The sequence below is a fragment of the Maylandia zebra genome, linkage group LG4 (assembly GCF_041146795.1).
Source record: "Maylandia zebra isolate NMK-2024a linkage group LG4, Mzebra_GT3a, whole genome shotgun sequence".
NCBI lineage: Eukaryota > Metazoa > Chordata > Actinopteri > Cichliformes > Cichlidae > Maylandia > Maylandia zebra.
The window spans coordinates 31734047-31761663 of NC_135170.1; the positions used below are offsets into that span (position 1 = coordinate 31734047).

The 27617-nt window shown below is 39.6% G+C and overlaps 1 protein-coding gene across 3 annotated transcripts; it reads left to right on the forward strand.

The window, feature by feature from the left end:
• Positions 1 to 10935: 10935 nt before the first annotated feature.
• On the forward strand, positions 10936 to 27566 carry LOC101475554 (uncharacterized). 3 transcript variants are annotated; one of them, XM_076883406.1, is made up of 24 exons: positions 10936 to 11312; positions 12589 to 12636; positions 13285 to 13314; positions 13548 to 13607; positions 13698 to 13730; positions 13936 to 14010; positions 14133 to 14216; positions 14783 to 14812; positions 15046 to 15090; positions 16569 to 17489; positions 19136 to 19198; positions 19306 to 19353; positions 19472 to 19528; positions 20741 to 20794; positions 21096 to 21125; positions 21228 to 21287; positions 21613 to 21657; positions 21900 to 21941; positions 22143 to 22202; positions 24002 to 24073; positions 24311 to 24343; positions 24486 to 24524; positions 25017 to 25073; positions 27188 to 27566. In XM_076883406.1, exons 1-24 carry the CDS (start codon positions 11246 to 11248, stop codon positions 27190 to 27192), a joined length of 2058 nt encoding a protein of 685 aa, XP_076739521.1. In that variant the 5' UTR covers positions 10936 to 11245; the 3' UTR covers positions 27193 to 27566. The 3 variants fall into 3 exon arrangements, with proteins under 3 accessions (XP_076739521.1, XP_076739522.1, XP_004552524.1); XM_076883407.1 differs by lacking the exon at positions 21228 to 21287; XM_004552467.4 differs by lacking the exon at positions 16569 to 17489.
• Positions 27567 to 27617: the final 51 nt, after the last annotated feature.

Here is a 27617-nt window from a genome sequence, read left to right on the forward strand (position 1 = left end):
AATGGTGATTTCATCTTTTAAGAGAAGAAAGACATCCAAACCTGCCCCTAAACCTAATAACTGGTTGTGTAACCGGTGCCAGCATGAACTGCAATCAAATGTTTGGGTTTTCTAACATGAACGGTGTGTTTAAGGTCATGCAAAAGCATCTCAATCAGTCTGGACTTTGACTAGGCCACTCCAATTTATTTATTTATTTTTTTAAAGCCACGCTTTCTTCAAATCTCTGTCCTACGTTCTCCTTCAGAATTTTCTGGTAAAGAGCAGAATTCATGGTTCCAGCAATTACAACAGACGTCCAGGTCCTAAAACGGCAAAGCAGCCCGAGACCATCACGCTGCACGACTATGTTTGAGTGTTGGTCTGAAGTTCTTTTTAAGAACCTCGCGATAAGTTCAGTTCTTTTTGGTCAGCAGTGGTTTTCTACTTGGAAATCTCCATTATTGCCGTTCCTATTATTGAATCCTGATCTCTGACTTTAACAGGTGAGGCTTTAGGCAAGTGAGGCTTGCAGCTCCTTAGATGATATCCTGGGTTCTTTTGTGACCCGGGTTATCTTAGTCTAATATAAATTTTAATATTAGACTAAGATGATGATCTGAAACATCTAAACAAATATGCAAAAACGAGAAATCAGATTCAGAAGGGAGGCAAATAAATTCCTGTGGCACTGTAGATGCTACTGTTGTGAACACTCTTCTTAATGCATGGAAAGTCTAGCATCCTGAGACTCTGAGCATTAGAAACAGGAGATTAGTGGAGGATTAGCTAGCGTCAGAGTCACAGTCCAGGATAAAAACACAAAACATCCAGGAGTACAGCAAGAAGATGGCAGATGAGCTTCTCCAAGAGTGCCTCAGGCAGCAGTGATGATGAATAAGAGAAGGTCCTGTCATGTAAGACCAAGCATGCATGGGATGTACCATCAACAGACAGGAAGGAAATCCTGCCAGTGGTTAGAAGCACCAGATCCACAGAGGCAGGACTAAGAAGATGAGAGGGAGCTTTTATTTACTTATGTAATTCTAGTCTTTTGGTGTCATTATATTGGTACCTCAGACTGAGGTGTGCATCTTTTTGATAGACTCAAGGAAGCAGCAGAAATATCATCCTAAATCCAAATGTACGCACACCAGGTCATAGATGCAGTTTAATTTTGGCTCTAATCTACTTGTAAAACCCTTCATTAATGTGTTAGGTCTTAATTGACTCGTCAGAACTTAAGCATTAAAGGTCAAGAATTGTCATTAGGAGTTGCTGATGAAACTTCCAGAGCTTAATAAATCCTCAGAGTCTTCAAATCTTGCCATAACAAAGGACGACCATTGAGTTGAGGCTCAGATTGAGGATCTGTTAATGAAGCTAATTAATGCCTTCAAAAGCAGGCTATAAAAAGACATTAAGGTGCTTTCACTCTGTAATTTCCGGCATCCAGAATGTCATTAAGAAATGCAGTTAAAGACGAACTGTGGAAGTCAAGACAAGATCTTAATGATGAAGAGAACTTTGAGATAAAACTGCAAGTTTGCTGAAAAGAAAAGCCCCAAACTGCTGCAAGCCTGGTGTAGCATCTCACGTGAGTGGTGGCACACGTTTCCACTCATGATTACAGTGGGTCCATGTGAGAAAGTCAGTAATAGAAAACCTTACCTGTGACATCATGACAAAGGTCAGCTCTAGTCCTCAAGTAAACTTCTTGATGAGTGGATAAATAACGTTTAAATCAAAGTTCCTGGCCACAGTTAGAAGCATTTGATGAAAAAGTGCGTCTATTCTGCTGCGAGATGTTTGGCAGTCAGTGCACAGAAAAAGAGCAGACTGTCCAGCAGATGGGGTAGTGCTGCTGTGAAAAGCAAACTGTCCTTAAACGCTCCTTTAGGCCTCCTGTGCTGTTGCTCTGTAATGTTAAACACTTTCATTTCTGCACTGAACACTACTTCCTCCCTCTGAAAGTTCAGCAGTTTCATTAGAGTTCATTAGACTGCTGCAAGTTTTGTCATATGTATCGATTTTGGTTGATTTACTGCACACAGCTTGGATGCCGAATGGTGTTAACGGAGTCTGTTTTACACCTGTGTCGGGTCATAAATCACATTTTTTAAAAACTTTTTTAACATTAAAAAATATCTCCATAAAAAGGTAGCATCTCCACTTTGAGTTCTCCTCTCCATGAGTGTTAATTTGCAATTTTCACACTCAGTAATGGCTTTGTCGTCTCTGTTTGGACGGCTTCAGGCTGCAGAGCAAACAGCAGCGAGAGCCAGCGGTGATGTCAGCCAGACATGCAAGCATCCTGTCTGAACGTCTAGCACTTGTGTTATTTTGGGCAGAGGTTAGGCGCCATCTCACTGCACACACTGAGGTTTGCATGTGCTGCAGCTGTGCTGAAGTTAAAGCGGCCAAAACTGCAGTCAACCTCAAGAGATGTTATTTCAATCGCCCACTGACCTATCAAAGCTCTGCGTTGATAAGTATCTGTAAACAGGCATTCAAATCGAAACAAAATGTATTCGGTATAGAAGTTCACGATTCATATGAGTCTACTGTTGCAGAACTTTAGACGCTCCAAAAGTTGTGCAAGAGAATCAGATTTAACAAATTAAACTAAAATATTACATATATTACATTGTTTTTGGTGTTATCCCCTTTTTTGTTATGCAACTGTTATTTATTCAGGTGGGCAGAGTTTAGTTCATATTAAAAAACCCTCTCGGTTTTCACATTTTTCTGCAGCTCTACTGTACTTTACTGCTTTAGATCCATGGAGGTGGCACCAAGGAATATGAGATCAGTTTCTTGGATGGTCCGTTTACTTTGATCTCAAATGTATCACAAAAACAACACAAAACCCAGGGAGTGTGGCAGTTTGGCAGATTTAATTTGCTTTTTGTGATGTTCGTTATTATGAATCACACTGGCTTACGTGGCTGTTCATTTATGTTTTCCTCTAGTGCCATCATAAGGTTGATAACTTCAAAGAAATAATAATCCCATTAGCCTAAGCTGCACTACTGCGATACTGAGCATGGTCAAAATTACTCCTGCTTAGCAGCGCTGTGCCTGAATTCTCACTATCTGAGCTAAGTGTCTCTCCAGCATTGAACACAGCACCTTTGTCTGTAGGCAGGATGAAGGACAGCTGCACGCAGATTGAACTGATTCAACAGCTTTTCTGCACAAGCTTCAGGAACAGCGCCTTTCAGTAGTGTGTGTGGAGGCAGCCAGAGGAAACACTGCAGACTAAACATGGAGAGGCACGTGTAAATTAAAAATATGGGCAAACATCGCTGAGGTGATAGTCTTGTAATTAGTCTCATTCCACTTATACTTGTTTTGCATTTATAGAACAAATGGTTTAAAACATCCATCAAACTGTTCTGAAATTTTTTTTAAAAAAAGGAACCTCAGGTGCTTCGACCCTTCCTGACATCCCTTAACACCCACACAGCTGAGTCTGTGGATATTTCCTGCCAAGAGAAAGACAACGGTGGATTGTATGCAATGCAATAAGTGTGTGAGATGTTGGACAGAAGCGAAGAGAACCTCCGCCAGCCTGTCTCACATGCGTTCACATGAGAACAGCTCACACCTAAGCGCTTTGTTGAATTAAGAACTTCAAGGCTACGGTTTCTGTCATTAAGCAAACCAAATCAGGATTACAAATCATTTTGGAATGGCAGTTTTTCTACCTTTGATTATATGTATATTGAAAGTATAGAGAAATAATCACTTAAAATAGGAAGTAAGAGATGGAAATGGACCGAATGCTATAGGGTGGGGTACACTCTGGACATGTCGCTACACTGTCACATGGCTAACGCAAAGAAATAAGAGCGACCATTCACACTTGTATTCACACCTATGGGCAATTTAGAATCACCAATTAGCCTAACCCTACTAGCTGCATGTCTTTGGACTGTGGGATGTAGTTGGAGTAGCCAGAGAAAACCCACACAGAGATTGGGAGAAATCCACACAGAAAGCCTCTGAGCAGATGGTGGTGCAGAGATTCTGCTGTGAGGCAACAGTGCTAACCACGGTGCCACTGTGCTGCCCCTTAAGTAGTAACAGAACAAGTACATATACAGTACTGTGCAAAAGTTTTAGGGGGGCGAGAAAAATGCTGTAAACAAAGAATGCTTTCAAAAAATGGAAGTGTTAATCATTTATTTTCATCAGTCAACACAATGCAGTGAATGAACAAAAGAGAAATCTAAATCAAATCAATATGTGGTGTGACCACCCTTTGCTTTCAAAACAGCATCAGTTCTTCTAGCTACACTTACACACAGTTTTTGAAGGAACTCGGCTGGTAGGTTGTTCCAAATATCTTGGAGAATTAACCACAGATCTTCTGTGGATGTAGGCTTCCTCACATACTTCTGTCTCTTTGTGCAATTTCCAGACACACTCGATGATGTTGAGATCAGGGCTCTGTGTGGGCCGCACCATCACTTCCAGTACTTTTTGTTCTTCTTTATGCTGAAGATAGTTCTAAATGACTTTGGCTTTGTGGTTGGGGTTGTTGTTTCTGCTGCAGAATACATTTGGGGCCAGTAAACAATCATTTATATTTCCAAGAGCATTCATTGTTTACTGCATTTTTTCCACACCTGCCTAAAACTTTTGCACAGTACTGTACATATACAGTCCATTATAAGTGAAACAGTAAGAGAAATCTGCAGGTGCATAGTTTGCTTATTTGGCATTGATTGGATTTATTCAGTAGTGACACAGCTAGAGAGAAAGCATCTGCTTCTTCACAGACAAAAGTCTGTTAAACTGCCTCTTTTCTTTTCTTTTCTTTTCTTTTCTTTGCCCCTGCGACTGAGGATAATGTGTCTTGGTGAACTGGAAATAAAAGAAAATAACAGTTAAAAAATTGACAATGGCTCAATAAACCTTCTCCGGTCTGAAAACTCCTGAAGCAGATCTTTCATTGTTGCCCTGATTTTAAGGAAACGCAGCGGATTATCTGTTTCCATCTCTTGCTGTCGTTTGCATTTTTCGGTGTCGCTCCAACCGCCCGCATGCTCCCTCTCATCACGTCTGCATTTTGTTTCCCTCTTGCCTCGCAGCTCCATCTTTGCCATCCTTCTCCCAGTGAACCCAGTATCTCTCACCTGCATATGTCCATGCCTACTCAGTCTCACCTCTCTTACTTTATCCCTGAACTGTCTAGCCTGAGCTAGCCCTTTGAGGTACTCATTCCTAATCCTTTCTATTCTTGTTGCTCCCAATGCAACTCTAAGCATCCTTGCATTTAATTAAAACTGAAGGCTCAGATTTGAGAGTCCCGATTTAGGGATGGGTGACTTGCTTTCAGTGTGTCGCCACTGTTTAGTATTGTCCCAATCTCTGGTTGTGCAGTCTTCTCCTTGGGGCTTTAGATAGAAAAATACATGCAAGGCTTTTGCTTTGTTTTTTTGTGTGAAACTTGCTCATTGTCATGAGTCAACCAGTGCATACAGAGTCATGCAGTTTTAGTATGTTTTCATATTTTAATTGCAACTTTTATCAGTGCCTAATATCGTTGCCTTTTACAGTGCAAAGTACGATAGTAGAGTCTAGTATGAGCTAATCTGCTGAGGGGAAACAGTTCAACCTTTCTCTTATGGGATGAATATGAGTGAGACAGGACTGCAGAGTGACTGGGTGCAGACACTTGAGCAAACCGTGAGAAGCCAGATTTGACCATCAGTATTGCCCCACCATGACTGAGACGGGAGGGGATCCAGAGTGACGCGAGCGGTGTTTCTCCACAGTGGAAACTTCCATATAACACCCATCACATGAGCAGCGCCCATGTGGACAGAATGAGTGGAGGGAAAGTTCTGTGTGTCTATTATCTGCTGTATGGATGTTTTCCAACAGTTTGACATAACACGCACACTTATGTGCCACTCAGGTTTTACTGTATGAGACTTGTTCAAGGTGTTTTTGTTTTAATTTTCATCTGCAAGTGGAAATGTTCAATGCTACTGAACACTGAAGTTGTTCACAGGACTCTGGGCAGCCCTATGTAGCAGTCAGCAAGTGTGAGCAGCTTTGCAAAAGCAGAAGCTGTGGCATTTTGCTGGTATTGAGCATTGAAGCATGCATTAACACGATGCAACAGTCTTCCCAGGATTGGTTTTCTCCAGCAAATTCACCCCAAAGTCAGACCATGCAAAGCTAATAGAAGCAGCAAAAATCCCAAGAGCTCAATTTCAGCCTCTGCAAGGCCTCAGCTAGCATGTTGAATGTTAAAGTTCCTCACTGTACTTTGAGTAAAAGCCTGAACAAGTGTGGCTTGTTTTAGAAGGATTGCCAGGAGAAAACCTCTTCTCTCGAAAAAGAAGATGATAGCATGCCTTAGGTTTGCAAAGCTGCATCTGAAAAAACCACAAGACTTTTGGAATAATGTTCTTTATGCAGATGAGACCAAACTGAAGATGTTTGGCTACATTTTTAGAAACACAGCAAATAATCAAAAGTACCTCAAATCAACTAAAGCTTGGACCAAACTGGGTTATGCTACAGGACAATGATCCTAAACAAAGCAGAAAATCTTCAAGCGAATGTTTTTGAACTATAACAAGAATCAAGGTGCAACAATGGCCGAGGCAAAACTAACTGCCTGTAAACTAATGAACTAAGCAACATTGTAAAGAAGAGTGGGCAAAAATTCCTCCACATCCATCTGAGAGACTGATGAAGTCATACAGTGAACAATTATTAAATTATCACTGATAAAGTTTGTTCTACAAGCTACTGAATTATGGGTTGCACTCAGTTTTTCAAAGGACTGCACGGGGCCATGCAAAAACTTTCTTTTGCTTGTGGTTACGTTAAATATAACCAAGATATATATCTGGAACTAAAGCATGCTAATAATGAAACTAGGATCCTTATGGTGATTCAATATAGCCTGCAAGCTATTTAATACATAATACATACGTTTCATTCCATATAGTCAAATTTCATTTAACATTTTCAAACAAAAACAGTTCCTAAACTGATATATCATCAGGTTTCCAGAAATGTTCTCAGCTTTCTTTCACAAACAGTTATTTTGAAAAATTCTGGGAGCTCAATTTTATGATAGACTCCCTGATTAAATACTGTTGGTGTATGTAACGTCTTCAAAAGACACACAAAAAAATAAATAAATTGTGAGAGGTTTCAGCCCTCCACAAGCACTGACCGAACTTTTAGCTGAAACACCTTCCCTAAAAACCAGCACCAGTACAGTCACTCGGCAGGTCTTTGTGTTCTTCTCTTTATGCTACATGGAGCTTAACACTAATATTAAGCCCCCCTGGAGGTGACCCACAGTGCTTCACAAGCTGGATGAAGACGAGCATAAAACCTCCAATAAACAGTTCTGTTCCAAACTGCCACAGCGAAAGTCTACAAAGAGTAAACAATGGTTGTTTTTCCAGGGTGAAGGTTTACTTCACTGAGACAAAACTGTTCCTTTCTGATGACAGATATTGACATTACGAGCAATGATAAGTAATTCCATGTGTTTGTATTTACACAAGACCACCAAGTTGATCATCTTATTGGCTGCAATTGGAAAACTTAATATCAAAGGTGACTTTAAACCTACTCAGGTGTTTTTCACTGTCCATGTGCCCTCGTTACATTGTATCCAAGTCTTTGTTAATGCTTAAGTTTGGTTTCACAGTTCCTGTTGAGCATTTTTGTTTGTTTTAAGTGTCTTGCTTACCACTATTTTACTGAATCAGAACATTTCAGTCCAACTGACCTTCATCAGGTACAAAACGATGTATTAGAAGCCATGTAAAATGCATACAATCTGACTTACAATGTGACTTATTAAAAAAAAGTGGTAAGTAAGTTTGTAAAAATTCTTTCTCTCTCCTATGCATCTGTTGTTCATTCAGGTGTGCAGAGATTTTGAACCAGTTGTTTATTTTAAATGAAAATGGAGCCGTGACTCTTTCTAAATGCTACCTGATTGCTTCTTATTGACAAGAATGTGTCATATGTGCATTTTAATTTCAACAAATAGTGAAATGGAGACCAGAATTAAGCCTTTGGCCACAACAGTTATGGAGCAGGCATCGATGACATCAAACACGACACTGATTAAAGCGATTTTTATTTCCTGTTGTGGACACAAACACGATCAGCTGCAGACACCATGGACGAGTCATTCCTGTTATAATTCTTTGAAGTCTGCTTAAAGTCCGACTGAAGGGCGTAGTTGCTGCGTTGTAAAGTAACATCTCTGTAGATGTCTGCGTGGAACCTTACGCTCAGTGTCTGACGATGAAAGCTGCATCACTCGGACCAGAGGGGATCCTAGCAGATGTGCTGAAACCGTAACACGCCCATAACTCAGACTGAGTATGCAAAGGGGGATTAATGTAGAGAGGGGGTTGCAAAGCAGCTTGCAGGTGCATCAGCAAAAGTAGATGGGCTAAAGTAACTTATATAATACTCCCTGTGTGGGATTTGCCTAATGGGTGCGTAATAGGATATCAGCTGATCTACCAGGAGGTAAATCAGAGTCCTCAATTCAACTCTTACCCAAAGTGTCAGCTGTTAAAAAGTCAATTGTACAGGTCACTCGTGCTCTCCTCTTTTCTTCTTAAAGGACACATGAGGGCAACACATGGCACATTATATGTATATACTGGGGTACAGTGTTTTACCGACCACACTGAACACACCGTCCAGATGTGTCTCTCCAAACTGAAGTTATATTACTCTTCTCTCGGTTAATGAGCCAACACACTTCATACCACCCGCTCTTCTTTTCAGAGCTTTGACTTCTCCTCGTGATAAACTCGCACACTCCTTATAAATGCATTGTTTTAAAGGCACCTCTCAAATGTGTAGACAGATAAATATTTGGAGGTGAATCATGGGTGAACGAGTAATGAGTCAGACGTGGCTCCTGTTATTGTCTTACGCTCGGTACCACCAGGGGAGACGATGTGGTGGTCTGCACGTGTGACTTCAGTTTTCCTTCTGTGGCGTCTTTAAAAGCAAAAACATCGCATGTGGTTCTTCGTTCCAGTCAGACGTTTGCATCGAGCGCTGCCGTGCCTCAGGTTAAGACATAAACTTAAACATTACATTAAAAAAATGGCTTTCATGCACAGGACCTCACACACTCTATATGATCCTGAGCTTGGCATTGATATTGCCATGGGTTAATGCTTCTTGTGCCCAGTCTCAACAGACTGTAGTGGCACACACTGCTGTCTATGTTGTCCCAGAGATGGCAGCTGACAGCCTGTTTTAAGAGATTACAATGCTCCCCTGTAGAAAAGTTCTTAAAATTACATTTTAATTGAGGTTTGAGACTACTGGAGACACAGCAGTACCTTGTGCACACAAATATAATAATGTCGTCATGTATTAAGTCTGCAATTTCCAAGTTCCTTTTTTAACCGGGATATTTGAATTTATACGAACAGATTCTTTTTGTATACTCCTTTCCCCCCTCTGTTTAGGAGGTGCAGTATTTGTTCTACTAACAAAAAGCAGGAAAAACCGGCCTGCTGTTAAACATTATTTAGTTTATGTGGAAAAGGAGTTCAGATGTGTCATAATTATCTGCAAATCATCTGTCTTCACTTTCATATATAAATGTTTTCCAGGGCATGGGTGCTGTATTTGCATTAGTGAGCAGGGAAATTGAGTTTGTGTGTGTGTCATCAGCTTTTTTCATAGTTGTTCCTCGAACTGAAGAGAGTCGGTATGGAGAAAACACTGTTGTGTGTTTTTCAGTGGCCTTTTGTCTGAGCTGTTTAGAAAAGCATCCAAATTTGTAAAACAAAGAAAGCATCAGCAGCTGGTTTGGGAGACGGTTTGCTGGACCTTAGATCCCAGGAGATCGGTGGAGAAGGTGGAGAACCGGAGATAGTGAGATTATGAAGCATCCCACTGCTCTGGACCAATAGACTGAAGCCTTGTTATCCTGGATTTGGGAAAGAGGATCAACATGAAGGACAAAGTGGCAGGTTAAAAAACAAAAAGTAGATTTTAAAGGCTGATATGATAAAACCGCAGATGCAAAATAAAGGCTTAATATAAAAATAAATAAAATATAGAGTACACAGATAGACAGACTATACATAGAATGGACACTGGAGCAGACAGCCTGTATTTAAATACGTGAGATATTTGGAAACACCTGAAATGTCAATAAAGAAAGCAGAACCATGACAGTCTATGTGTTCAGGGAATTGCCAACAGACACAGAACAAAGCTCTTCTTTACCCCCTGTCAGCTCAATGAGCCAAATTCTGTCCACTCTGCTTTGTACAGCATCTTTAGCTTGCCTTGTCTTATACATTACGCATTTGCATATTTTTCATATTATTCAGGGTGTTCGGCAGAAAAACAAACAAACACAGACAAAAAAAGGTAACTGCCATGTTGGCAGGAAAAACATATCTAGAGGGCAAATAGGAAAAATCCAGAAACGCAGAGAGCCAGCAGGAGAAAACAAGGACAACACAAGACACAGAAGAAGGGAAGGGGTAATAAAGAACCAGTGGACTTAATCAGACACTAAATAAAGTGTCAAAAGAACAAATGAGGGAAGTAAAACCCTCAAAAATCATATGAGCATCTAAGCTTCAAAGTGAAATATTAAGTCAACTGAAAGAGAGACAAACTTAGATACAGACACAAGGGAACACAGAAAAAATAGCAACGGCAAAACAATAACTAAGGATATCAAACATCCAAGAATCAATATTCAGCCCCACAAAATAGAAAAAAAAACTAGGATAATAAGAGTAGAGCCATGAATATTTACAAAGACTATGACAACAAGCTTTTAGCATTGCACCACAGTGCATTTCATTACACTTTGCATTATAAGTGTGAATGTATAAGAGATTACTGAATCTTTGGCTCCTTATATGTGTTAACAGTGAAAACAGTAGATTTGATTATCACTCATTAAAATGGTGTGTGTGTGTGTGTGTGTGTGTGTGTGTGTGTGTGTGTGTGTGTGTGTGTGTGTGTGTGTGTGTGTGTGTGTGTGTGTGTGTGTGTCTGCATTCTCACCTAAAGGAAATGGAGCGAAATGGGTCTTTGGCTTTGCCCATTCAGACTGATGTGTGTTTTCAGAGGGCAGGACTTGCCAGTGGGAGTGTATAAAAGCATATGAAAGAGGCTGCGGTGCTTTAAGTACCAGACTTGTATTTGTCTTTCTGTACATCTCTTTCTTCTCTTTAAGTGCTGCTGGTTTTTGCACAGTGCCTCCTCCATCATGCTGGCTCGAGCTCTGCTCCAGACTTCGCTGGTTCTCTGGTTGGCTCAGCAAACTCTGCAAGGCGGTAAGAAACTCACGGGACAAAGTCTAAAGTTTTATGAACTATTTTTCTTGGCCTTTTTTTTTTTTTACATTTGTAATGGTTTAGATCCATGAGCTTTAAAACAAAAGTATTCATTCATGTTTTAATTATTGTGTTTGCTGCTTTAAAAACATTGGAATTGGAATTGCACAAAGATTAATATAAGTCTAACTGGCATAATCCAACTTAATGTAAAGAAGTTACTAAATTTAGTTGGAAGAAAAATAATTTATGTTGATATTTAACATGATCTAAAGAAATGCTGCACAAAAAAGCTTTTTTATTTAGTCAAAATTGAATTCATTTTGTCTAGCGTCAAGATGAATTGTATCTTTAGCTGACAAATGAATTAGATCATATCATATTTTGGTCCAAGTTAAAGTCCCGATGAATTAGCATCTTTAGTGAGTCCCTCTCACTCACTTGTTAGATCTCATCTCTTTGAGACTGAGGGGAGGACTGCATGGACTCTGGGCTCCAACAGCAGAGTAATCGCCAAGTTGCTTTGGTTTATATGATCTAATTTCACTGATTCAAAGGATGCAATGAAAAGGTGGCATAAGCAGGCAAAATGTCACATCCAACTGTGAGAAGAACTAACAGGCTCCACACTGGCGCTGTATCTGATCTCGTGCTCTGGTCGCATCAGTGGATATCTGTCTGTCTCGCACCTTTAGTCCAATCAGGTTCCACTACTGATGTAATCCTCAACTGACATCTAAACTGTAATTCCCACAGTTTTAAGGTCATCTTTTGAGTCTCCTACACAGTGATAGTGTTGGCCTAAAATTCAAAATTTAAATAAAAAACAAAACAAATAATGCTTTTGTTGAAGGACCTCTAATGTCCTTTGAAAAAAGTTTATGCAGTAAATCTGTGAAACAAATATGTATTTTACAGTTATGCATATCATATTTTCCTTATCTGCATTTTTTAATCAGTTGCATAAAGTGAAAATAGCGAGGCGAAAATATCCCAGTAGATATCCTGATATTTGTAGGTGAAACATTTATATCCTCTCGATAAAACATTTTGTAGTTGTTCTTTTTGTTTTTGGTACATATGTGGCTACAGACTCTCACCATCTTCACTCACTTTTATTATAAGTTAGATTCATTAGAAATATAAGTATAATTAACTATAAATCACAGATTCATTGACTAACACAACAGTATTGTTATCATTACACTGTTTGGTGTTTGACAGGCTGTAACCATGGTGATGGTGAAAAACTGTTCAAATTTTTTTAATGTTTCAGGGGTTAAACCTCAAAGTGTTTCCTGGGGGAGAGTGCTTCCAGCCAGAGGTATTTATACGTTTTCAAATTGTTTTTAAGTTATTTCAATGTTTAATTAATTTAAACACACACACACACACACACACACACACACACACACACACACACACACACACACACACACACACACACACACACACACACACACACACTGTATATAAAAGATGGACAGCCACTGTGACATCATTCTGTGATTTTGAACTCCAAATGTCTTAAATCATCAGTATTGCTGCAATCCATGTACACATTTTTATGCTAATTAGTCCTAAACAACAGACAAATAATAATTTAGCACAAAAAAAATTGTCAAAACTGGCAAAAAAATTGTCAAAATTTCTCGGAGAGTCTGTACCACAGCACAGGTTGTAATATTTGTCAGATAAATCCATTAAAAATGCTGCAAAAGGCACCAACAGTGTAAACATGATGGAGTTCAGTGACTCAAATTAGAGGCACTAAGGCCTATCGCTGGAAGCCACCCCCCTATGTGTTGGGTAAGTTATAAAAAATTTATACTACTCTGTTACAAAGGGCGAAACTATCCATTTAGATAAAAAATAACAGGTTAAATACACTGTTTCCTTAAACTCTGAAATTTTCTTATGTGCCTTTAACTGTTTCCCGGTTTTGTGTCTTTTTTTGTTTTGTTTTATTGAGGTGTGGGAATCGGCGGCGTGAAACCTGGAGGTAAGTCTTTCATACAGCATACATTAGCAATGTTCTGGCTGATTTGTGTCTTTGGATGCACAAATGCACATATTGTAGTCTATTCCTTCGATGGGCATTAACTCTATGAGTGACTAGGGCTGATAAATTATGGTAAAAATCTTAATGGCAATTATTTTGGTCAAAACTGTAATAGCTAAAGTAATATTTTAAAAAAAAGCAAAGTGTAAAATAATTTTTCTGTTTCCTCTCAGTTACTGGTGCCCTTGGAGCACTGGGTAGCCGATATGGCAACAAAGCAATGAAGACTGGAAGTAGGTTTAATCTGCTTGATTTTCTGCCTCTTATGTCTCTTTAACCATACAGGGGGGATATTTAAACTTTTACTTTGTTAAATATTTCAGTTGGACGTTATCCTGCAGCCCAGCTTGGTGTTGGTGAGCAAATCAAACATGCAAAAACAATTTCTCCTGTTTAAAAGGGATCCATCACACAGTTTTTAAAGATGTTTTTGACCATGATATTACTTGGGATTTACTATGCACAGAAAGATTCTGTTGATGCACCTGGTTTAAAAACTATATTCTTTAACTATAACTTTAACTATATTCTGTATATGTATTATTTTCATTGTGCCCTCAGGAGGCTACAGATCTCTTGGATTAGGAGGAAGAGCTGGTCTGATGCAAGGTGGATATGGAAACCAGGGAGCCTATGGTACACACTCAAACCCTCACAGCATACTTTTTCATTCTTTTCTCTTGGATGTGGTCAGTCTAGTTCATGAAATAAATAATAGTTTATTAAAAATGTATGATAAATTTTCCCTGTGGCTTTAGGTGCCAGTCTGGGCCCAGGAATGGGGCTGGGGGCTGGGCTCACAAACGGACTGGGACTGGGATTGGGCCAGGGAGGAAAACGTGGTAAGACTGATATATAAAGAAAGACTTAATAGGCCCTATTTATATATCTTCTTCTTTAGGGAGCCATTTACTTTACTTTGTGTTTTTGTTATTGGTCGTTATTTATTACTCGAAATAAATAACTATGTGTGCTGCTTACATGTGTTACATATGTCAAGGTTGTTGAAACTTTACCCTCACTGTTCTGATTTGCAAATTACCTTATACATTTTTTTACTCTTATGATTCATCATAATTATCATATTAACAATGCGACCAATTATTTTCTCAGTACTTAAGATATTAAGCCTCCCAGTGTGGTCTGGTGCAAGATTGGGGTTATTTTTAGTTGTGCTCACACCTAGCAGCAGAAATCTTGGCAGCCTGTATTGCATGCAAATCCTGGCAGAAAACCAAGAAGGCTAAGATGCAACCAGTTTTGTGAAAGGTTGAACTGCTACAACTCATGTCACACCTTTTACAGATATTACACAGCAAGGATGAGGATGAATCTAACAAACGGTTGGATAGCAGCTGCAGGGATCTTTGTAAAGAAATATTAACTCTGTGTTTTTGGGACTTTTCAGCTTATGGTGCTGGCTTGGGAACACTTCCAGGTAAACACTTTTGTTTCCTTGTGCTGTATGCACAAATGAGAGTAAAGAAATTGGTTTAATAAACACAATAAGTTGGACCCTGTCAACCTGTCAGTGGACATGGTATATGGGGCAGACTGCATCTCAGCTAATGGATTATGTGTCCTTGTAGTATTGAGAGAAACCCAGGATGTCAGTGACGTAACCCCAGTGCTGATTTATTTAAAGATGAGCTGTTTTTGTTTCCTTGCCAGGATATGGATCTTTAGGGGGCATTGGCTATCTTGGAGCACGACCAGGTAAGTGATGAACTATGTTTCATGTGATGTCCTGTTCTTTTAGCTTTGAACTGTTTTAGGCCTGTTGCCAGACTTGATGCAGAGGCATGCATAAACATCAGCCTTATCAAGCTGATCAGCAGAGATTGTTTCTCAGAAGCTGTCTTAATACATTATCCAGTACAATAATAATACGCCCACATCTGTGACACAAGCACTTTGCAGAGATTGTGTCTTTGCAAAAAAAAAAAAAACCTCCTAAACTGTAATACGCTGGCCTGCGATGCTGCTGTTATCAGTGACATCTGCTTTATGGGTTTCACCCGTGCAGGTGTAAAATCTGTGGTGTTTCTGTGTAATCAGTCTGTCTTCATCTTTGCTGACTTGTGATTCACTGCTATTGATGTTGATTTCATGTCTTTATGTGCATGAAAACAGATCATCTGTATCTATTTTACTATCATCTGAAGCTGGTCTGTTTTATTTTGTGCGCACAGTTCATCGTGTCTATTGGTGTTTCATCTTGACTGCATGTTGCATGACTTCCTGGCTCTTTCAGCCTAGTGTTTCGAAACCAGATGTCCTGAGAAAGCTCTGACTGAGATCACCGAATGCTCATTGGCTGATGACTTGTGGCTGACATGTTGTTAGCCAATGACTTGTCCTCATTTGTGGTTGTTAGAACAGCAAGAATTTACTAATTAAAATATATGTTTTTGTCAGCAAGGGAGCAAATGAGTGAGGGCCATTTTCCCATAGACTTTTTTGTAACCCTAAGCTTTTATGCAACCAGAAGCATCACTGCCAGGTATTAGAAAGAATGCAATTTTAAGACACTTCCACATTGGCTTCCTTCCCCTCCACCACTCCAGCCCCCACCTGTGGGCTACTTATTATTCCTTATGCTGCACACACATGGTTTAAAGGCAAAATAAGAAATTACTCACACTCACACTTTATTTGTTTTTTGCCTTTGAGATATGTTTTAAAACTGCTTGGTGACTCTGGTTCTGGCTCATAGTAAATGTAAATATGCTTGTAGTTTAAACACATATTATGAGTAAAACCTCACTTTAAGAATCAGAAAAATTTCAGTTGCTTTTGCTGTGGACTGCAGGCTTCTGCTTTCATGCCCACTCAGCTCTGTTGTTGTGTGTCATACACAGATGTTGCTCGAGTCAGGATATCCTTTTGTCTTGTGCTTGAACGCTGGTGTGTTTTTTGACATTTCAACAATTTGTGAAGGAAACAATGTGTTGTCATGTCACGTTTTATGTGTTGGTGTCATTACTCTAAATGAATGTGTAAGTCTGTCTGAGTTCCCACTGATTCTATCCTTGGTTTGGTTCTGATTTTTCTGTGGATGCTCCGATTTATATTACAAACTTCAAAGAAAGGCTTGAAGTTTGCTGCTACAGTGTGCTGCTGGACCTCAAAGAAACACTGTTGTCTCTGAGGTGAGATGAAGTTGTGAATGCATGCTGATATCTCTCTGCCAGGTGTGTCTGCAGAACATTTGGTTGGACCTGAGATGGCCAGTCAGGGTCAAGCTGTTCAAGATCTTAAACGAGAAAAAATCAGAGGTCTAGACTCGTTTGGAAAGCAGGAGGTCAAAAGCTTTGATTCAACAGTCCAGTCATCGAGTCTTGGACACACAACACCTACTGATCAAGGACAAAGTAACCACCCTGCAATACCCAAAAGAAAGCTGGCCCCAAATCATGAAGTCATTTTGGGAGCTGGAGGTCCGAGAAGACAACTGCCTGTTGATAAAGACAACATCCAAAGTCTGGGTTCTTATTCATCTCAGAGTGCCCGAGACTATGATTCATCCAAACGTGAAAATCAGCGAGTGGAAAACTGTGGATCTCCTATTAATTTACTAGAAAACAATCGCTTAGGTTCAGGAATTCAAAAGGGTCAAAGTTCAGTGGCTCAGCCGCATCTTGGTGAAGAACTCAGACATCTTGGTAGCACGACGTCACAAAAAGAAAAAGACAAAACCTCTCGACTACCTTTTTCAGAAGCTGAGGATGTAAGAAGACGTATTTACGCGACTCCACTGGATCAGAGAATAAGAGATTATTTCTCTGCTGTGGCAGACAGGCAGCGCGTCAAAGGACTTTTAGCTGAAAACGCAAATGGAATCAGAATCCGTGGGACTGTTACGGTACAAGATGGCAGATATAGTACTGCAAACCTTCCAGCAAAAGGAGGAAGGCGCTATGGAGCAGTGATCCCAGGTACTAGTGGAACCCTAAGTGTAGGCAGTGCCTCTAATAGAGGAGATGGACAGGAAGCTCCAGGCTTTAATGGAGATGATCAGAGTGCTAAACAGAATTCCCAAACTGAACATGATGTCAAAAAGCCAAAAGCCCTCCCTATCCCAGGGCAGACTGGGAGGAATGCCCAGACTCCAAGTAAGAGCAAAGCTTTTTCACCATCTAAATGTCTTTTTTGATTCATATCTGTCTGTCTGTGGTCCGTTCTTGAGATTTTTGAGAAACAATTTCATATTTCTGAGACTGGCTTTCAGATTGTTGTTTGTGTGATGTCTATGCTTTTAAACAGACTTTAGTTTCCTCTGCTAGTTGGCATTGAGACTTTTGCTGTACTAGTCAAACAAAACACTTTACCAAGTCAGTCTTTTAAACTAGTGACTCTAATTGCCAGTATAGTTCTGCCAAAATCCAAGTTCAAATTTTTTGGCTTAAAAAAGTTGAACTAGTCAAACAAAAGAGGCACTTTTGAAAGGTTTTCCCTCTTCTAATGTGACCAAATGTAAAATTCATGCTGAAAAACTAGCGACTGAGCTGTTTTCACCCCAGTTACACCTAAATATTTTAATGCGTTATGATTAAGTAGCCAAGTGTATGCAACCAAAAACTATCGATGCTATTTAATGATGGTCAAACCCTGCATGAAAGCAGTCAAGCTTTGGCCAGAAAACCTTTTCTCAACTAAAAGTGTTGTTTTTTTCAGATGTTCATATTTAGTTTGCAAATTAACCAAAAAATAAATAAACAAATTAGACTGCGTTATATATAACACACAATAATTACATATTAACATGATAAATATAAGCTGCAAGGCAGTGGAGCAATCACCTTGGAAAACCTTGAATCATGACTTCTAACCTCGGTTTGGTGAAGGTTTGTGATTTTGGCTTTCAGCTCTGATGCACCTTCAAGTCTGTTTGGATATCTTTGCATTTTGTAGGAAAGTCAAAACACATGCAGTGCACACCGCTTGAGCCATAGTAAACAGCTGTTTGTTATCTTAGTAGCTTAGATCTCTTGGGCTGCAGTTGCCAGTGATACTGAAAATAGTCAATCTGGGCATTGCACTGAGGGAAATTCAAGATTTAATCACTGGTGAGAGCAGTGATCATTGATTAGATTTTAGTTTCCATGTTCAAATCCAGAAGCTGCTACACGACACAAAACTGAAAGCAGTGTGGCTTCAGCCTGTTTTTTATGCTAATGTGCATTCCAGTAAGAGATTTGCATTGTTCTTGGTAACAGGCTTCTGATCATACTACATCGAGTGCTGGGAGGAGCTTTGAGTTGTTCATTTGTTTTTATGTTTTCTCGTTTTGTATGAAATTTAACTCTAAAACAATATATGTCACATGTACATTCTTCCTTCTCACAGCCGGGTTTTGTGTGTGGTTTACTGTCTGTGTGTAATAATATTGCTGGAGTCTTTATTAATCAAATTAGACCATATCTAAACTCATATTTATCCAGATTGGAACCCAGGAATTTATAACTTGTTTTGCTGGGAGCAATAGTAAAACATAAAAAATCCCAAATACCTCAGTCTTTCATCTGGGTATCTGTGACTTAGGGAGTGATTTTAGGTGGTCGTTGTGGTTTTTAGGACTCAGTCCAGTGGAGAGGATCTCCCAATACAAGTCTGACAAAGATGAAGACATTTATGGCCTGATGAGGTTGAAAAAGCGTTCCATAACTGTCTTTATTATGTAAGGAAAGGAAAAGTGAAGTGCGTTTAGCCTAAAGTAAATCTCGGGTGATTTTGCTGAGCTTGTTTACCTTCTCCTCAGGTTATGCTGGTGGAGCGGGAAACTACATGGGAGCAAGCCTGGGCGCTTTGGGTTATGGAGCAGGTAATGCTGGGCAATGACACATAATTCATGAAGACTAGCTGCTGTTTTTAGCAGATGGAGAGGTAGGTTTACAACTTTGGTAAAGACTTCCGATGTGTTGCCAGCAGGGTTGGGACAGGGAGCGTATTTGGGTGGAGCAGCTGGAAAACTTGGAGGTATGCATGTAAATTTTCCTTATTTTGTCTTTTCTTTGCTTGGAGATAAGAAATTATGTTTTGCATCTCATATTCTGTGTTTCATCCTGTTCATCTAAAATTTTTTTTTACATTTTAGCTGCTGCTGCACTTGGGCAGGGTGGTTATCCCCAAGGTGTTGCAGGAAAGTCGACTGGTAAGGCTGTAACATATTTATTTGGTCTCTGTCGGCATCATTTCCCCAGGCTTCACTGAACAGTTTAAAACTTTTAGCAGGATGCTTTCTTGGCCTGCTAGATAATAATTTGGATGCAATTTGAAAGCACCTTTGGGTCACAGTTACACTATCTGAACCAAATTACTAGGCCAGCTTACCCGTTACACCTACAGGAGCTGCTCAGCCATAGACACCCAGGACACGAAGATCCCGGCACACAGTTTTTGTGTCGCTCTTCATTCCAGAGGAGGTTTGGACCACTGTAGTTACTGAGTCAATAGAGATGTGGTGACATTTATTCAAAGATCAAGAGGTGTGGCCCTATCCTTGTATGCATGGAACACATGTAGGCAAGGAAAAACATTTCTGGTGGAAGCTTTCTGGTCTGGTTTATAGTCTGTTTTCACACCAAATTCTGTTGGCCAGTCACAGTTGCACAGTCTTTGGTTATATGCAGGTAAATAGTTCATGTATAAAACAAAAGAAAACGTGCATTTGCTGACATGCAAACAACTAGCCACTGACAATGATCTCACGGACATGCCCCCAAACAGGCTGTTGTCTCACCAGACTAGCCAGTAAATTTCCAGACTATCTTAATAATCAGGTGTTTCTCAGTCTGTGTGCTAAGCTGTTTGGCTACTGCCTTTAATTTAAACAGAGGCTGTCAGTTAAACTCATGGCAAAGAAATGGAGGCCTATTCATGGGTCTCTCCCACAGACCCCGGGGTCCTGTGCAGATGTAGAAGCTTGTCAGAAAAGACTTGAGGATATGCTTGATAAGAAAATACGAAGTCATTTGCCTACTCGAATTTTGTTTTTAAAGAAGTGAATGGAGGTAAGGCCTCAAAGCCAGACAACATAACTCCTACTTTGCCCTGTAAACCAATCATTTGCTTGTCAGTTGTATGTGAGGAGGTAAAGAAAAAAATCTCTACCTTACGTTCAAGGTCACACCAGAGGTTTCCTTTCAGATGAATGATTAATAAGTAAGAGACAAAAACAAGTAAAACAATCAACGTGTCAGCCATCTTTAAACTCTCCTGTTAATATACAGTTGTTCTTTTTTACATGCAAGAAAAAAGACTTATATTTAGGTAAACTTCAGTCATGTAAATCTATATAGAGACTTAAATCTATACATCATACTCATCATCCCATTAAGTAAACAGTGAATGTGTTTTATTACAGGTTATGGTGATGGAGCAACAGGATATCTTGGTGCTGTGGCAGGGAACGGCCTGGGTAAGTTCAGCAAGTTAGAGAAGTATACATCAAAGAGTATTTACACTGAGGAAAACTTTAACCTGCACTGGCAGAGAATCATTCGTCACTCTGCTTGGTGTCAAAGACAGCCTGCATCAAAGCTGTTGATATTCAGTCAAGATGGACTTTTTCTTTGTTGGCGTTACTTTTGTGTTTCACTGTAGGCTGAGGCAGTTTTGCAAAAGCTTTGTCTAGCACGATCACAGACTTGAATTTTTTCCCCTCTCTTTCATGTATAACTGCAATCTTTTAAGTGCTTCTACATTTCTCCTCTCAACAGGTTACGGGAATGGTGATGGCTATGGAGCTGGTGAGTGAAGCCTGAATATTACTGGAGCAAAATGTGTTGTGAAAGTCAGTCTAGCTCTCGACATATACAACATAATTAGTGCTAATTAGTACTATGTTTCAGACCTTGCTTACCCTGCAGAGTTAGCCGATGGTGCTGAGAAAAAAGCAGGGAAGAGTGAAGGTAACAGTTCTGAGGAGCGATAACCTGCTTAAAAAACCCGTGAGGAGTGATGGCACTAACCTTTAGAGGCTTAACCCATGATACTGGATAGCTTGACAAAGTAGATGTCAATAGAAACGGCTTCCTCTAATATGCTCAGTGTGATTTTTTTTATCCACTGGGTGTAGCTATTGTCTCTGATTTATTGAAGCTGACCAGTTAAATCTGGTGGTTTCTGCCCTCCTGCTCCCGTAGATGCTTTTAAAACTAACAACTAGTTAATCGGTTGAATCGATTAATGACACAAGAATGTTTGACCTGTGTGTTTATGTTTGTCTTTTTTCAGCCCTCAGTCCTGGAGGCTATGCTGGACAGGTCCAGGGGGGCTATGGTAGGAGATTTAAGGAAACTCTCTCACATAAACCAACAGAAGTAAACAGAAGGGCTCAAAAGCATTTGGTTATAGAATATAAAGCATCTGTTCTCCTCCAAATCTGTTTGAATTTAATTTCAAACCAGTAAACACCCTGCATGGAACATAAGCCTTGCATTTACCAGCAAGGAGTGATGCCTACATGTGCTTTCTGCGACGTGTGAAGTCTTGACTCAAAAAGCCCTCTCGTCCTCTTTCAGGAGCACTTGGGGCAGGCCTGGAATCAACTGGTGGCAAATATGGTGAGCAACGGTGACAGCACCTCGCCCTTCAGTCATGCTATTAGTCAGGCAACTGTCAGCGTGGGTTTCCACACGTGACTCAGACTACAGTGGTAGAGAGTGCACAGCTTGCTGATTAATCATGGAGGTCGAAGGGTGAAGAGAGAGAAATGACGATGTATGAGTCAGATTGACCATTTGATTTTCTTCTTCCCCCTGCAGGAGGAGGAGCTGGTCAGGCTCCTTATGGTAATGCCCCAGTGCTTCCTGCTGGACTGGAAGGTAGTAGATACATGAGCTTGATATCATAGCTGCAACAATAATCATTGCAAAATACCTGCGCCACACAACATTGTATATTATATCAAACTTTTGCACATCATAAAAGCTTCACCATGCTATTAACAGGTAGTGTTACACTTTTTCAGATCAGTACATCACATCATGGGAAGATATTGTATGTCCTTTCACGCTACACTAAACACTTTCAGGATATTGTCTATATAGAGACATTTTTGTCCTGCACTAAAGAGGTTTTTTCTTGTCAAATGGTACAAAATAACAGGAAAATGTAATGTAACACAGACTTAGTGACTTTATTACAAGTAGATGAATGTGGCTTATTCTGAGTCCTGCAGACTAAAGAAAAAAAAAATCATAGACTTAGATAAAAGAGGGAAATAGATGTAGCCACCCATTGTTTTCTGAACCCATTTTGAAGTCTCAACATTAGCATCGTCCCCATTTTGGCGGTTTGGGGCCAGAAGCTAGGTTATATGCTTATGCTAGCAAGCATAGCTTACAATAAGCACACAGGCAGGTATCTGTTTATTAGTGCTAAATAACAGGCTAATAAAATGCTAGAAATTACCATGACCACAGACTTATTGGACCAATATAATTTATTCTCCAAGTTATACATTTTAAAAGCGAAATCTATTAAAATTACTTCAAGAAAAAAATCCTGTTAGCAGAGATGAGGCTCAGTAGGCAGCTAACTGCTACAGCCAGCTATCATGATATCCACCTGTCAATCAAAGTGACCATATACTGAACTTGAATTCATTCATTCAATTTTATTGCATTTTATATCACCCAAATGTGCAACAACCATCTCAAATACCTATATATTACACGTTAAAGACCCTACAGTGTTAGAAATATACCCCAATAAGCACATGATCCACCTTTGAGCAAGCACACGGCATCAATGGGAAGGGAAAACTCTCTAAGTCTTAATAAATTTTGCATGTCTGAGTTTTAAGACAAGCACGTAAAATTTTAAATTTTGGTAAAGTTGTTCTACAGCCAAGCAGACAATACTACAGCAGTCAGCCTGCAGTAAAAATCACGATTACTCACCATTTTTTCATGTTATTTTACATTTGACATAACATTAATGTTTCACAAACAATTTTTTATTGATATTTTATGTATTTAAGAATAAGAGTAAAATTCTGTAAAATTTATTTGATAAATTCATTTAAATTATCTTTTTTTTTTACAGTGTACTTTACATTTCTTGATCTGGGCATGAGGGGATGATTTAGATGTAGAGTTTATCAAAGTCTAGAGCGAATAAGCCTTTATCTGAATGGTCTCAACTGTTAGGGCAGCAGCTGCAGCAGTGTTTTAATTAAGATGAATGACTGGGTAACTGCTGTAAACTGGAAGTATGAGTATAGTAATAGGAAATAACTCAATAATCATAGAAAGTCTGTTCATATATGAAGATCGTAGGCTTCCCCTTTTGTCTTTGAGTCATTTTGCATCTTGTTATATGAGGACGCTTTTCACTTCACTATAAATTTATAAAGTGAAAAATCCAGTCATGCAGGTTATTGGGACATCATCTTTGTTTGAGGGGCCTTGAAATGCTGCATAAACAATGATCACGCAACCAAAATGAAACTGGCCTAGCCCCAGCCTTGGTATACTTGTTAGTATAAAGTATATAAACAAATAAATCAACAAGGCTTACAATTTTCTCTTTTTCTCACATCCTGTCAGTTTATCACAGTATTAAAGCTCAGTGAACTGCTAAATAGTCACATTTAACCAATTTCTTTCATTGCCCACAGGTGATGGCGGCTATCCGTATGCTGCACAGCAGCTTGGTCTTGGAGCTGAAGGTGCTAAATCTGCAAAATATGGTGAGAAAAAAAGTGTGAGAAACTCTAAAGTGGAAAGTTACCATGCGGCCAGATAAACTGTGTCGTTTTGGTTTTCTTTTTTTCTAGTTCAGTACCAATGAGGTCAAAAGCCTCAGAGATAGTGAAAAATAAAACTCATCAGAAGCATTGTGAGTGCAGATAAGCTGCAGGGCTGTTTCTATGTGATCCTGCCTGATATTGACTCTTTATTGTTGCCCTTTTTCTGTGCTGTTTCAGGCCCTGGTGCAGGATATGGAGCTCAACAAGCAGGTTCAATTTAATGCACTCTTTCTCTCAAAGTACTTCCAGTGTACTCCTAAATTCTCAGAGTGTACTCCTGGCATGTTTGCAGATACGTACGTCCCAAGTCCTGGCCTTAAAGGTGTAATTTCTGTTGTGTGTGTTTTATTAGGGTTCGGTGCACAGCTAGGGCCAGCTCAAGATGCTTTGGGTAAGAAAACCACCGACACTTCCTCATTTGTGATGAGCTACCACTACTGCTGCTTCTGGTTACCTTATTAGTCATGTCGTTTTGCACAATATCGCAGCACAACAGACAGCATACAACAGATGTTACTGTGCTGAAAAATGCCTTCATATATAATAATCACGTGATTTTGCAGGAGTCAAAATATTAGTGTCCTTTACTTGGATTCTTTTTAAATAAGAATAGCAACACAAATGTGATGCAGTTTAAAAAAAAACCTTATTCACTGTTATTCTTTTTACTTAAGTAGCTTGCACACTGAAAGTGCAGCTGCATGTATTATGCATTATATCCCTCATTAGGAAAGGTATGTGACCTGCATAGTGTGATAGCTAAGTCCTCTAATGCTACTTTTTTTGCCAGGTTTAACACATAGCTGTTAGATTTCTTTGTCTCAATGTAACAGTTTCGTTTTTAGTGAATTGGTAACACTGACCTGTGCCGATTGCTTAACAGGAGAGCAGACTGGCAAATATGATCGAGTGAATGCTGCCCTGGGTAACGGATACAAAGGTGAGAAATAGTGCACGAAGGTCTGGTTAACTAATAAAGTGGAGTTAATACACTTTTTCTTGTTTTCTGTCATATATTTACGGAGCCTCGCAGGGGACATGGGAGGAAAAAAATTAAGATGGACTTTTGCGAGATCTCGCAAAACAAACTTGGGATCTCACAAAACTTTTGCGAGATCTCACGAAACAAACTCGGGATCTCGCAAAAGTTTTAGCAGCATTCTTCGGACGCCGGCTCGAAGCCGACCGGGAGGTCGAGGCATGATGTGCTGGGAAAGCGGTGTTCCTCCCGGCTGTAGTAGGTCTCAACCTCCCGTTAGCTCGAAGCTAACGGGAGGTCGAAGGCCGAAGAATGCGGCTAAAACTTTTGCGAGATCTCGCAAAAGTTTTGCGAGATCCCGAGTTTGTTTTGCGAGATCTCGTAAAAGTTTTGCGAGATCTCGCAAAAGTCCGTCTTAATTTTTTTTTCTCCCATGTCCCCTGCGGGTCTCCGTATATATTTACTGTTACAGTGACAGATGGTTGTATTAAACATGGTCAAATAGTGAAGTCAGTGTATGACCCGTGAGTCAAAACCTCAGGTTTCCCACTGGTTTGTGAGAATTGTTTTCTACTCTTTGATCTGTGTGATGTCAGAGAGTGGATATTCCCAGTATTGTCATCTCAGACGCAAATCTGCTGTTTATGAGGGGTTGTCAGCTACAGTTGGCTTAAAGCGAGAGGAGCGCCTTCTCGTCCTGGCATATGCTATCATGTCCTTTGGCAACTGAGAGATAACAACAACTTTGTTGAGATCTTCAGTCTGCATTAGGTCGCTTGAGTTGTCACACGTTTGACTATAGTTAGTGTCCCTTTGTCTGACTTTTTCTCTTAGAGATATATATTTAGTTCATTTAGTTTATTTCACACCCTGAAATTAAGCTACCAAATACTACTCACTTAGTCTTAGGGTGTGAAAAAAAATGGTTACACTCAGATAGAAAGGCTGGTTTAGGTACCTCTTCACAAAAGGTCTGCTCACTGAACAATAATAGATTGACAGACCAGTCTTTCTAATGCCATACCTGTGGCTAACTGACAAACCAGACAGGAAAACGAGCCCATCTGCTTGCTATCTAGATTTTCTTTCTGCCACTGGCAGCCAATAATATATAAATTGGCTTAAGTGGACGGTGGCCTTTAAGGTGGAGGTGACTAAAACTGCTTCTTCTGCTGTTTTCAAACATACACTGCTGCTCTGAACTATACTGAGACAGAGGCGAATCACCACTTTTCTTCTACGTCTTGTGAATGCCTTCTATCTAGCACTCACACACATTCACTCTCCAATAAACACATCTGAACTTGGGGTTCAGTATCTTACCCAAGAATACTTTGGTCCTCCTGAGCTACAGTATGCTGTCCTATTGTCCTATTACCCAAGCCTCGCTGCCACCATCACGTGTGTCACCTCTTACATGTTTACCCAGAAAGCTAAACCATAAGCCGTATTCGAGAGTGTATAATGTTTATTTCTGGGTGTTGCATGTGAAAAAGAACAGCTGTGCAACAAAAGCTGAACCTGCTTAGTTTGTAACTGTACAAAGGTGATGGGTGAAAACTTTAGCTCTTAGACAGTGGATGAGCACCAAGGTAAAGCACAAGATACATAAGGATTATTTCGAACTGTGAATTATGCAAAGCTACTCTAATAGAGTCCAATAATAACCTTACGGGAAATGGGCACAATAATTCCCTTTATTAGTATCAGAATCAGAATATTTAATTGTCATTAAGACAAAAGCAAATGCTGCTCCATTCAGTGCAAAGAAAACTGTATAACTATTCGTAAACTTGTATTCTATGTACAAGAAAAGAAGTTTTAATAAAGAAAGTATAAAATGGTATAAAAGCATGAATAAATAAATCTGTACACATATGTTTATGTTTGTGATTGAGTCATTATTAATTATCGTTATTGAATATGTAGGTTTATGTGGGTTTGAATGTGAAAATTAGACATAGGATGGGCTTGTTTTGTACATTTTTCACACATTTTTTGTGTGATTAATGATTCTCTTCCGTATTAATGATCTTTGTGCTCTCCCCTTTTCCTCTGTGTCTGTGTCTAACCAGGCTAATTCCCACGACGTTGACCTCTTCAAGTGGATCATTACCATAAAGTGTTCAGTCCAATGAGGTTGCAGAGCTTTTCTGTGTGATTTACTCTACTTTGTTATGTTGTCATGTCTGTATGTCTTTTGTTTCATTCTTCTCATCCACCTTGTCCTTCTCTGTGAACGGACATCTGTAAACCAGATGTCTGTCTGCTTGTCTCCCTCCTCTCAAACCTGCAGCACCCACGGGTTTGTTCCTGGCAGTGCTAAAAAGGCTTGGTGGTGATTGATAAACATAAATGGATGTGAAATGCAAGAAATATGTCCCTTTGTTTTGGAATAATGATTTGTTCTGTTTTAATCCAATAAATTATATCACCCAGTGACGCTAAATAGAAGCTTCTGAGTCAAAACATTTTGTGTGCGATAGTGTGCTCTTTAATAGACAC

Bases quoted from the DNA above. Each gene is read 5' to 3' on its own strand.
- LOC101475554 (XM_076883406.1), top strand. From the start codon at position 11,246: ATGCTGGCTCGAGCTCTGCTCCAGACTTCGCTGGTTCTCTGGTTGGCT. The intron at 12,637-13,284 runs GTATTTATACGT...TGTTTTATTGAG, and splicing joins GAGAGTGCTTCCAGCCAGAG to GTGTGGGAATCGGCGGCGTG. The intron at 14,011-14,132 runs GTACACACTCAA...CTGTGGCTTTAG, and splicing joins TGGAAACCAGGGAGCCTATG to GTGCCAGTCTGGGCCCAGGA.